General features: G+C 40.6%; 1 protein-coding gene across 2 annotated transcripts in view; it reads left to right on the forward strand.

Annotated features, from left to right (window-relative positions):
- The first annotated feature begins 1,447 nt into the window (after positions 1 to 1,447).
- TXNRD3 (thioredoxin reductase 3) overlaps positions 1,448 to 12,423 on the forward strand; it is an 81,492-nt gene continuing 70,516 nt past the window's right edge. For both annotated transcript variants that reach the window (XM_023725560.1, XM_004368406.3), the window contains exons 1-3: positions 1,448 to 1,748; positions 6,878 to 6,938; positions 7,962 to 8,071. In XM_023725560.1, the coding sequence (XP_023581328.1) occupies positions 1,521 to 1,748; positions 6,878 to 6,938; positions 7,962 to 8,071 (399 nt within the window). In that variant the 5' untranslated portion in view covers positions 1,448 to 1,520. The remainder of the gene's footprint in view (positions 1,749 to 6,877; positions 6,939 to 7,961; positions 8,072 to 12,423) is intronic.

The following is a 12,423-nucleotide window of genomic DNA, read 5'->3' on the forward strand; positions in this document are numbered from 1 at the left end:
ATTAAATATTCAACTTTAGGAATAAGAAAAAAGCAAAATGGTCTCCAAGAAAGTGAAGCAAAGGAACTAACAAAGGTAAATGCAGAAATTAATGAAATAGAAAACGAAAAATAGGAGATCTGAGCAATACAATTAAAAACTGTTTCTCTGAAAACTATAAGTAAAATAAACAATACTATAGCAAAACTGATTAAGAGATAAAGAAAGAAAAAACAATAACTAACAACAAAAAGGAGAAGGGCGGGCATCCCTTTTGGTCTGTTTCCTTTTTTCCTCAATTTCTCCAAACTCTGACCTTCACTCTGGCCAACAGGGCAGCTGTGTTCACCTTTTCAACACACCATTACACTTTAGAGCTGTGAACTAGAGTAGTAAACCCCCATCCCCATCCCCCCCTCCGTGGATTTCACATTCTAGTGGTAGTGATGCGGGGGGGGGGGGGAATAAATAAGTAAGCCAGTAATTGTAGAAGATAATTGCAATTAGCTATAAATGCGTCATGAAGGAATTAGAGCATGTGAGTATGATGGAGAACGGGGGCTACTTCATTTTGAGTGGACAGCAAATGGCTAAGAAGGGACATTTAAACCAAGATCTGGTTGAGTAAAAGAAGCCAGCTTTGCTGGAGGTCGCATAACACCCCAAGCAGACCAAATAGGAAATGTAAAGACTCTTAAGAGAGAAACGGGTTTGATGACTCTGAGGCACGGAGAGATAGCCAGTGTGACTGAAGTACGGTGAACCAGAGGGAGAATGTCAGACGACACCTGAGAAGGAGGGGTAGACCAGGCCACGCCTACAGGTCTTGCGGTTGACTGTCTACTTACTGTATTGACTGTGGTTGCTTCGTTTCATTCATTCATTCAGCACAGGAGGTTGTAAGGCATGTTGTGCAAGTTCATCCTTGAGACTGCTGATCCCAAATGATGGTTACAGGATTCCTGTTCTGCACAGGGTCCCTGAGGTGTGGCAACCTAGGAAAACCATCTTAAAGCTGCGTTGAGATAGCAAACGCACTATTTTTACTTAGCTTATGTGACATGAACTTTTACAGATAGCGAGCTTTCCTAAAGATGGCTTTATTCACTCTTTCCATAATATTAACACATTCATCCTCATTGAAGCAAACCTATGTTTTTAAGGTGGCTTGAGGGGGTTGTTAGAGATTGTAAGGGATGGAAAGTCTTGCACGGAGGACACCCGTGGGCGGCATGGAAACCCGGCGGCCCACAGACACGTACACACAGTAGGGATAATAAGAGGATATAGCTTACCACTCGCCCCTTCCAGATCAGCAGCTGGCGCCTGCGCTGAGGCCGGGTCGGCGATGTAGTCCGCATGCGCAAGGAGCCGGAGGCGGAGCGGGCGGCCGCCGTGGGCTTGAGGTTGGTGGGACCTGGGCAGTGCTCGTAGTCTCCTGTCGTAGGTATCGCTGTTGCTGTCGGCTTTTCGGTTTCTGAGCAGGCCTGGCACCGCTAGGCGACAGCGAAACCCTGGCGCAGCCGCCGTCGCCGGCGAAGATGTCGCCGGGCCCTGGGAAGGTGGGCACCGGCTCCAACCGCCACCTGGACGGCGTCCTTGGCGCGCCCAAGTCTTCGCCCCCGGGGCGCCGGGCCCGCCTGTCGACCCCCGGGACCAGCCGCTTGTCAGCCGAGGCCCGCGAGGACCTGCGGCGCCGCCTCCTGGGCCTCATCGAGGGCAACCGAGTGATGATCTTCAGCAAGAGCTACTGTCCGCACAGCACGCGGGTAGGCGGGGGTAGGAGCTCCGCACTGCCCAACCCTGGGCCTCCCTGAGAGCCGCCCGCGGCTCTCCGCGCGGCAGAGGACAGCGGAGGGCGCCCCCAGACCAGCCAGGCCCGTCCAGTTTTTCCACATGTGTCCCCCCTGCCCCGGGCCGAGCGCTCCTCCTGACGGAACCCGAAGCCTGCAGCAGCGCTTCCTCTGCGGGCCGGCTCCCGGGTGTCTGTGATTGCCACAGGGATGGCGTGCTCGAGATCAGATGACCTGGCGGGAAGAAAAAGTCACTTGTAAGGCGCTCTATGTGGGAGAAAGATATGGCAGTCTGTTTCCATAAAGATTACAGCCTTGGAAGCCCATGGGCAGTTCTACTCTGCCCTTGTAGGATCGCTATGAGTTGGAATCGACTGGACGGCAATGAGTGGAGTTTTAAGGTGCCCCTTGCTTCTCTGCACGCGCGTGCATGTCCGCGCCCTCCACAATCCTGGAGCAACTCCGACTGTCAAGACTTTCCCTTTTAAGCTCTGAGTGAAGGTTTTTGCGGAATCACTGGCATTTTCTTGGCACAGAGGCACGTTGGTTAACCTCTGGTCCTCTGGTTGTTAACCTCATTTAAAATTTTGGCTTGATAAAAGGTTAATGCCAGCAGAGGCAACGACTTAGGAGTCTGTTAGACCTGGATTCAAATCACCTTTTCCCCACTTCCTACCTTTGTTGACTTTGAACAGGTTACAGAACTCCGTGGAGTCTTGGTTTCCGTATCTTGTAAAATGAAAATAAAGGATGGTTGTGAGGATGATAATGAGGGCATGGGTAGTGTCAGCTATGTTGCACACAACCTTGACTTTTGTGGGTACAGGAACATATTCTATGGGCAAATATGTTCTGAATTTAAAAACAACTCGCTTAGAACCTTTCGAAGGTAACCCACCTCTAAGATGGAGGCTTTAATGTTTTGAAACTTATTTCACAATATTAAAAAGTTGAAATAACGATACATGGAAGATAACGTGCAAAGAAAAACTATTGGGTTAAGTTGGTGGAGTTATAGGTTATGTCTTTCAATTTTATTTTCAAGTTTACATTTTTCTCTGTGCATTTGAGAAGAATGTATTCTGTAGTTGGGTGGGGTGTTCTATAGATGTCCATTGGATCTAGTTGGTTTCTAGCGGTGTTCAAATCTTCTGTATCATCGTTGACCTTTTGTGTGGTTGCTGTATCCATTATTGAAAGTGGGGTATTGAAGTTTTCAACTATTACTGTAGAATTGTCCATGTCTTCTTTCAATCTGAAGTGTGTCTGCTGTAGACACTATATGTAGCTGTATTTTTTTTTTAGCTCTGTCTGACAATCTGCTTCTTGCTTAGATTGTTTAATTCATTCACATTTAATGTTATTGATGTAGTTGGATTTCTGTCTGCCATTTTACTTTTTGTTTTCTGTATGCCTCATATCATTTCTGTTCTTCCATTCCTCCTTTACTTGCTTGTTGCTATCATGTTGTATTCTAGTGTAACATTTTAATTCCTTTAGTAATTTTTTTTACTATATATATATTTTTAGTTATTTTCTAAGTGGTTTCTCTGGGACTTACCATATACATCTTAACATATCAGGATGTACTTCAGATTTATACTAACTTAATTCCAGTAGAGTATAGTAACATTGAAGCCCTGGCAGTGCAGTGGTTAAGAGCTCGGCTGCTAACCAAAAGGTCGGCAGTTCGAATCCACCAGCCGCTCCATGGAAACCATGTGGGGCAGTTCTACTCTGTCCTAGACGGTCGCTATGAGTCAGAATCAACTCGATGGCAACGAGTGTGTGTGTATGTATAGTAACGTTATTCCTCTGTAGCTTCGTTCTCTCTACCCCCTTTTTGTGCTGTTACTTACATTACATCTATATATGTTACAAACCCAACAATACGTTGGTATAATCATTATGTAATTTTATGTTTTTTAAAACAGAAAAGAGAAGAAAGAAGCTGTATATATTTGTGGAATTAGTTATATTAGTCTTCTTGTTTACCATTTATGGTAATCTTTATTTATTTCTGTGGATTTAAGTTATCATCTGGTATCATTTTCTTACTCTAATACAGCTTTACTCCTGCCCACCTCCTTGTACTGTTATTGCCAGATATATTACATGTTAAACTTTTTGAGGAACTGCAAAACTATTTTCCACACCTTCATCTTTGAAAGATAGTTTTGTTAGGTGTGAGATTCTTGGTTGACACTTTCCCCCCAGCACATTGTATATGTCATTCCACTGCCTTTGATCTCCATTGTTTCTGATGAGAACCAAAAAAAAAAACACCAAACCGACGGCCTTTGAGTCGACTCCGACTCATAGCAACCCTATAGGGCAGGGTAGAACTGCCCCACAGAGTTTCTTAGGAGCACCTGGTAGATTTGAACTGCCGGCCTTTTGGTTAGTAGCCGTAGTTCTTAACCACTAAACCACCAGGGTTTCCTCCTGATGGGAAGTCAGCTGTTAATCTTATTTAGGTTCCCTTGTATGTAACACAACCTTTTTTTTTTTTTTTTTGCTGCTTTGTCTTTGATATTTCCTATTGGATGAAACATTGTCATAATACTTTGCTTCTTTAAGCATAGTTTATTTTAGTTCTTTTAACATATTTATAATGACTACTTTGTTAAATCCAACATCTGGGTGCTCTCGCAGGCAGTTTCTGTTCCCTGCTTTATTTATTTATTTTCTTATTATGAGTCACACTTTCTTGTTTCTTTGCATGTTTTGTAATTTTTTTGTTCGAACTGTACATTTTAGGTAATATATTGTATCAACTCTGGATACTGAATCTCTCCTTCGGGCTTGTTTTTGTTTGTTTGTTTCTTTAGTGACTTGCTTGGACTATTTTAGGAAAGTTTATTTCAAACCCAAGGTGAAGCTTCTGCTGTTGCTCCTTAGAGGGTGCAGCCTTTGGCATGCAGATAGTCACCCTGAGATGAAGGGAGTTTTAGCAGGGCTCTCATTGACTGTCTCTTACCCTGATCTCTGTTGTCTGCCGCTAGGTCACACACTCAGATGTTAGGCTTCACCAGTTGCAGGCTGATTGCTTTATTGTTTTTGACAATTCCTTGGGGTATAAATTGATTCACAGTCTGATCCAATTAAATTCAGGCCCTTTTGCAGGGGTAGCTTTTGAGAAGGTTCTCTGAAGTTTGTTCTGACCCCATGAGGGCTATTTTTAGCTATCCCGTTCCCTGGTTTACTCTGGTAAACTAGCTGGTCTTTGGTTCAGCTTGTTTCTCTGTTGGAGCTACTAACCTACTCTTAATTACTTATCACAAAAATTCTCATTGTTTTTGAGAATGACCTTAGGCTTGAAGTTCCCCACAGTCTGTTTGGGGAAAGCGTAGAGCTCTCTGTTCCTACAGACTGTCTCTTCCCCTGGGCAAAATCTCTGAGTCCCTGTGCTGTAGCTGGGGGCAGACAGTGTCCCCTTTCTCTCAGAGTGACACCCCTGTTTTATGAGCAGAGCACTGGGTGCAGGTGGTAGCCTTGAACTTTTTAGCTTGCCTCTCCTGGTGTGAAATCTCACCCTGTGAGTGAGCTGTGGAGGGGCCGGCCATTGGGACCCCAGTATTTTCAGCCTACTGCTCCTGGAGTAGAGCCTTTGACCTATGAGTAGGGGCTGAGTGGAGGATGGGATCCCCAATCTCTTGGCCACACAGAGGAATTTAGCCCCTGACTTGAGCTCTAGGGGGATTGTGAAATGCTAGCGGCCTGCCCTTCTGGTGAGATACCATATCCCTTAACCGGGAGCTGAGGGGATAGGGAGCCTCATTGTTTTTCTTGGCCACACCCACTTGAAGTGGACGTTTGTCATGCTCATATGGGGTCACCCTGAGTTGGAATCAACTCCATGCAACTAAAAACAGCAACAACATATAGGGATAGGGGAGTGAGGGAGCGGGTTGTGGCTCAAGTGCCACAGACTTGCTGTTTTTACTGAGATTTAGTAGATTTTCTTAAATATTCATTTGCTGTATTCCTTAGGACAGTTTTCAGAGAATTTAAATTGTTGCTTTTGAAATAATTTTCACCAGTTATGAGTATTTCACTGGGGAGTGGGTCCATGATGCTCTTCATGGCCTCCATTCCAGAAGTAGGACCTCTGGGCTTTATCTTGAGTACTGAGAGCATTGAGGAGTTTTAAGTAATATGGTAAAAAGTCGGTTTTGAAAGACCACTTTGGCTGCAATTTGTAGAACTAAAGGGAGCAAAGTTGGATCCAGAGGGAACTCTTAGAATGTTGCCGAGCAATTCCTGTAGTAGATGTTGGTGATGAAACTAAGGTAGCAACTATAGGGAGCTAGAAAAATTAACCAGTTCAAAATAGAGAATTTTTAAGATTTAGTAATTAATTGGATGGATGGGAAGTCATTGTGAGGGTGGAAAGATGTTGTGTGAGAAGGTGACTTTAAAATGATTCCTAGTCAGTGCTTCTGAGAGTTGTTAAAATGCTGATTCTGATTTAGGGTCTGATTCTGCATTTTTAACCAGCTCCCAGGTGATGTCTATGCTGTTGTTCCTCTGCCTGCTTTTTGAGTAGAATTAAGGCTTTCTAGGATTTCTTGTTTAAGCAACTGGTGAATGGTGATGTAGTGAAATTGTTCATTTACTTGTCTGTCTTCCCTATTAGAGGGTAGGGATTGTGTCTTGTTCATTGTTACATCTTAAGCACTTAGAACAGTGGATGACACATAGTAGGTATTTGATGGGTAAATATTTGCTTATTGACTTAATGAATGTTGAAAGGAAACAGAGGAAAAGGTATGTGGAAGAAGATGAATTGCATTTTGGGCATGTTGTGTGTGAGGAGCCTGTGGAATATCCAGGTGGAGAATTATATATTGTCTGTCTCGAGTTCAGAAGAGAGATTTGGGAAAAGTTGTAGATTTGGAGGTATGAGGATCCAGCTGGTAAAAGAAGGCAAGGGAGTGGCTGAGATAATTCTGGGAATATATATGGGGGAAGAAAATAACCATATAGATCAGAACTCAAATTCCTGAAGAAAATTTATTTTGGACAACCTTTATTACTATGCCCATGTTTTGTAACTGTTACATCTCTTGTGAGAGTGAAACTTATGTAAATTTTTGTTACAGGTTAAAGAACTCTTTTCTTCTTTGGGAGTTGAACATAATATCTTGGAACTTGATCAAATTGGTAAGTATAATGGTTACTACATAGTGTTGATTTGTTAGAAATGTCAGCAAGATTGGCTACTTTCTATTTAATTTATTTTTGTCTCTGAGTTAGATATGCTGTTTTGGTCTACATTTAACTATGCATAAAAACCCATATGTGATAAAATTTGGTTTAGATTATTTTTTAATATACATTTGTATTTGAAGGGAAGCGGTGGAAGATACATAAGCTGCTACCTTGAAGTACTTTAGCCATTTCAGATGTATCTATCAACTTTGTAGTAAAATAGATTAAGCAGTAACAAATGAAAAGAATCTGTTCCTATTTCCAGGTTATATTACCATGAGGGGAAACACATTAATTTTTTAGCTTTATGATTTGAATTCTTGTTATTTCTCCCTCCCTCTACCCCTCCACCCATCCAATGTTAATTGAGCACTTAACACAGGCAGCTGTTGTGAAGGGACAGGGAATGTAATGGTGAATACAGAACAAACTTGGTCTCTGCCTTCAGGGAACTTCACTGACTCGTCTTAGCCAAGTCACTGTAATAAGTGAAACGTTCTCGAATCTTCGAGGCTTTTCTAAAGGGTATGCCAAATAAGATAGTCTTAAGTACTCACGGCCCAGTTTTATTTTAGGCTTGGAAGATAAACTTTGGACGCTGATCGTAAAGATTTTTCATATATAATCGTAGGAAGCATTTTCTGAGTTATTACTGTTTTAACAGATTTTATCTTGATATTTGCTTTATAAAGGGGGTCTTACCTATTTGTCGTGGAATAGTCATTGAATCAAAATCTAACTTAGAAGGGTTTATTTTTAAAAGAATCAGTAGATTGGTCTTTGTTCTTTAATAGGGCTTCCTTTGAAAGCATAGGTGTTTTCCTCACCCTGACTCATCAGTTTATGCGATTATATAACACAATGACCTTTATGGGTATGTATGTAAGCTTTTAGGTATTGTGACACTTCACTTCAACTCAGAAAAGTTTGGAACCCTTTCCATGTTTTTACGTATTTAATTTTTTTATTCTTTAGATGATGGGGCCACTGTTCAAGAAGTTCTGTCAGAGATCACCAATCAGAGAACTGTGCCCAATATTTTTGTGAATAAAGTACACATGGGTGGATGTGACAGAACTCTTCAGGTAATAGTAGAATTATATATTTTCCAAAGCTGTTCAGATTTTCTTTTTAAATATATTTAAAAGGGAAGAAAAAGGTTTTTTAGGAGTCTGTTCATTTGTCTTTTGGAAGTTAGAAATATGGAAAAGCACGTAGGATGGTTTTCAAATAATCTTGAGTACTTCAAGGGAAATTAGCTTTTCTATCAAATTAACTTTTCTATCAGAAGCTAAGAAGGAGGTTTTTTAAAATAATTATTTTATTTTTTGTTGTTGTTGCTGAGAATATGCACAGCAAAGACATACACCAGTTCAAGTTTCTGCATGTACGATTCAGTGACACTCATTACATTCTTCAAGTTGTGCAACCATTCTTACCCTCCTTTTTTGAGTTGTTACTCCCTCATTAACATAAACTCAGTGCCCCCTAAGGTTCCTATTTATTCTTTAGAGTTACTGTTGTCAATTTGATGCCATATAGATAGATCTTAAAACAGTGTAATGCTCAAGGCAGACATTCTTTACTAGTTAAGCTGAACTATTGTTTGGTTTTAAGAAGACTTCGGGGCTTATTTTTGGTTTAAGGTTTAAAGATTATCTTAAGGTGATAATTTTGGGGGTTCATCCAGCCTCCATGGCTCCAAAAAGTCTGGATTCCATGAGATTTTAAAAGTCTGTTCTCCATGTCCCCCCTTTTGATCAGGATTCTTCTATAGAATCTTTGATCAAAATGTTCTGTAATTGTAGCCAAGCACCATCTAGTTCTTCTGGTCTCATGGCAAAGGAGGGAGTTGTTCATGGAGGCAATTAGCCACACCGTCCATATCTTCCTCCTATTCCTGACTCTCCTTCCTCTTTTGCTCCAGGTGAATAGAGACCAGTTGTTGTGCCTTAGCTGGCCGCTTGCAAGGAACTATGCAATGAACTAGAAGGTAGAACAGAAACACTAAACATGTTCTTAGGCCAGTTAACCAGAATGTCTCTTGAAACCATGACCCTAAACCTCCAAACCAAGGAACCAAATCTCATGAGTGTTTGCTTGTATATAAGCAGCCTCAGCAGCAATTCTTTTTGTTGTGGCTGTTGTAGATATATCTATCATACAACTTCTTCCAATTCAACTTTTTACAGGTGTACAACTTACTGACAGCAATTGCATTAATTGACTGTGCAACCTTACCCTTAATCAGTGCTTTTTTTCCATCACCATAAACTGAAGCTTAGTACTCCATAAGCAATAACTCCCTCTTCCCCTGCCCTCTTGCCCCCAATAGCCACTAACAAACTTTGTTAGCTATACATTTGCCTGTTCCTGTCTTTTTATATAAGTGATTTCATACAATGTTTGTCCTTTGTGATTTACTCATCTTACCCATTCATCTGTTGATGGGCACTTAGGTTGTTTCCACATTTTGGCTATTATGAATAGTGCTGCAGTGAACTTTGGTGTACAAGTTCCGTTTGAGTCTCTGCTTTCAGGTCTTCTGCATATATACCTAGGAGTGGAATTGCTGGGTCATATGGTAGTTCAAAACTTGTATACCAATTCAGTGGATAAACAAAATGTGGTACAGACATACAATGGAATATTACTCAGCCAGTAAGAGAAATGAAGTTTTGATACATGCCCCAATATGGATGGAGCTTGAAGACATTATGCTGAGTGAAATAAGTCAATCACAAAGGACATATATTGTATGAACTTACTTATATAAAAAGATAAGAACAGGCAAATATATAGGGACCAAAGTTTATTAGTGGCTACTGGGGACAAGAGGGAGGGGGAAAGAGAGTGTTATTGCTTATGCAATACTGAATTTCAGTTTATGGTGATGGAAAAATCACACTGATTAAGGGTCATATGGTAGTTCTGGAGCCCTGGTGGTGCAGTGGTTAAAGAGCTTGGCTGTTAACCGAAAGGTCAGTAGTTTCAATCCACTGGTCGCTTGTTGGAAACCCTGTGGGGCAGTTCTACTATGTCCTATAGGGTCGCTATGAGTTGGAATTGACTCAGTGGCAATGGGTTTATGGTAGTTCTGTTTTTGAGGAACCGCCACAATGTTTTCCACAACAGCTGTACCATTTTGCATTCCCGCTAGCAGTGGATAAGGGCTCCAGTTTCCCTACATCCTTGCCAACATTTGTTATTTTCTGTTTTTTTAAAATTTTAGTTATCCTAAAAACCCATTGCTGTCAAGTCAATTCCAACTCATAGTGACCCTATAGGACAGAGTAGAACTGCTCCATAGGGTTTCCAAGGTGCAGCTGGTGGATTCAACCGCCAATCTTTTTGTTAGCAGCCTTAGCTCTTAACCACTGTGCCAGCAGCCCTCCCTAGTGGGAGTGAAATAGCATTTCATTGTGGTTTTGGTTTGCATCTCTCTGATGGCTAATGACGTTGAACATATTTTCATGTGTTCGGTGGCCATTTGAATGTCTTCTTAGGTGAAATATCTATGCAAGTTCTTTGCCCATTTTGTGATTGGGTTGTCTTTTTGTTGTTGTTGAAGTTTTATATATATTTTGGTTATTAGGTTCTTTTCAGATACATGGTTTCCAAAGACACTCTCCCAGTTGATACCTTATCTTTTCACTTGTTTGGTAAAATCTTTTGATGAATGAAAGTTTTTAATTTTTATGAAATCCCATTTACTATTTTGCCTTTTGCTGTTTGTGTCTTTGTTATTATATTAGATAATCCATTGTTGAAAGGTATGCCCAACAGCATCACCCCTGCATTTTCTTCTAAGAATTTTATGGTTTTTAGTTTGCACATTTTGAATTTTCCATTTTGAATTTGTTTTTGTTTATGGTGTGAGAGAAGCCCTGCTGGTGCAGTGGTTAAGTGTTCAGCTGCCAACCGAAAGGTCAGCACTTTGAACCCACCATCTGCTCCGTGGAAGAAAGATCTGGCAATCTGCTTCCATAAAGATTTACAGCCTTGGAAATGCTATGGGGCCATTCTACTCTGCCTTATAGAGTTGTTATGAGTCGGAATCGACTTGATGGCAATGGGTTTGGTTTGGTTGGGTTTTATGGTGTGAGGCATGGATCCTGTTTCATTTTTCTGCATTTGGAAATCCAGTTTTCCCAACACTGTTTATTGAAGAGACCCTTCTTTCCCCATTGAGTGGTCTTAGTCTTCTTGTCAAAAATCAGTTGACCATAGATGTGTGGGTTTATTTCTGGACTGTCAATCCTATTCCATTGGTCTGTGTATCTATTGTTATACCACTACCAGGCTGTTTTGATTACTGTGGCTGTATAGTTTGTTTTAAAATCAGGAAGTGTAAGTCCTCCTACTTTGTTCTTTTCTTTCAACATAACTTTAGCTATTTGGGGCCTCTTGGCATTCCATATAAAGTTGAGGATTGGTTTTTCTATTTCTGTGAAGAAGGCTGTTGGAATTTTGATCAGGATTGTCTTGAAACTACATCGCTTTGGGTAGTGTTGACATCTTGACAATACTAAGTCTTCCAATCCATGAACATGGAACATCTTTCTATTTATTTAAGTCTTCTTTAATCTCTTTTGGCAGTGTTTTATAGTTTTCCTTGTATAAGTCCATCATGTCCATGGTTAGATTTATTCCTAGGCATTTTATTCTCTTAGATGCTATTGTAAATGGGATTGTTTCCCTCATTTCTCTTTCAAATTTCTCATTGCTGGTATATAGAAACCCATCTGATTTTTGTTTGTTGTACCCTGCAACTTTGCTAAATTCCTCTATTAGCTCTAGAAGTTTAAAAGCAGGCTTTTGAGTGAGGCTGCAGGCAAGCGTTCTCCTGGACAAACGGGTGGGCCACCCTGGAGACCTCTCTGGTCTCTTTCTTCTGATGGGGAGAGAAGCAAGGACTGTTCCCTCTTTCAGGTTTAGTAAAATGAGGTCCATGCTAACAGTCTTGTTTAGGATAATTAGAATTCCTGTTGATTCTGCTAACATTGGGGAACTTGGCAGAGGCCCATAGCCTTTGATTTTTGACTCCTAGAATGCTAGAAATGAACAGAAAGGGAGTTGTTCAGTTAAGTAGTGATAGGTAAAAATTGGTATTTGTTAAGTAAGGCTCTTATAACTAGTTATTCCCTTTTGTTAAAATTTTGATCTTTTATATCTTTATATCTGTATAGTAATGTTAGTAATCAATGATTGATTAAATCTTATATTTGAGATTTTAATTAAGAATTATATTTTTTTTTATGTTCTTCATTTGCATTTATTGAAAAATTACTATCTCTGCCTTTTCAGGAATTTTGTTATAATACTAACACACCATTCTGTAAAATACCCAAATTTCCTTCAAGTATTACAAAGTAGACATTTAAAACCAAGAAGGCTAACCTTTATTTTGAGTTCTTGGCATTTTTTTTTTTTTTTT

Source organism: Trichechus manatus, unplaced genomic scaffold (assembly GCF_000243295.1).
Source record: "Trichechus manatus latirostris isolate Lorelei unplaced genomic scaffold, TriManLat1.0 scaffold00001, whole genome shotgun sequence".
NCBI classification, from domain to species: Eukaryota; Metazoa; Chordata; class Mammalia; order Sirenia; family Trichechidae; genus Trichechus; species Trichechus manatus.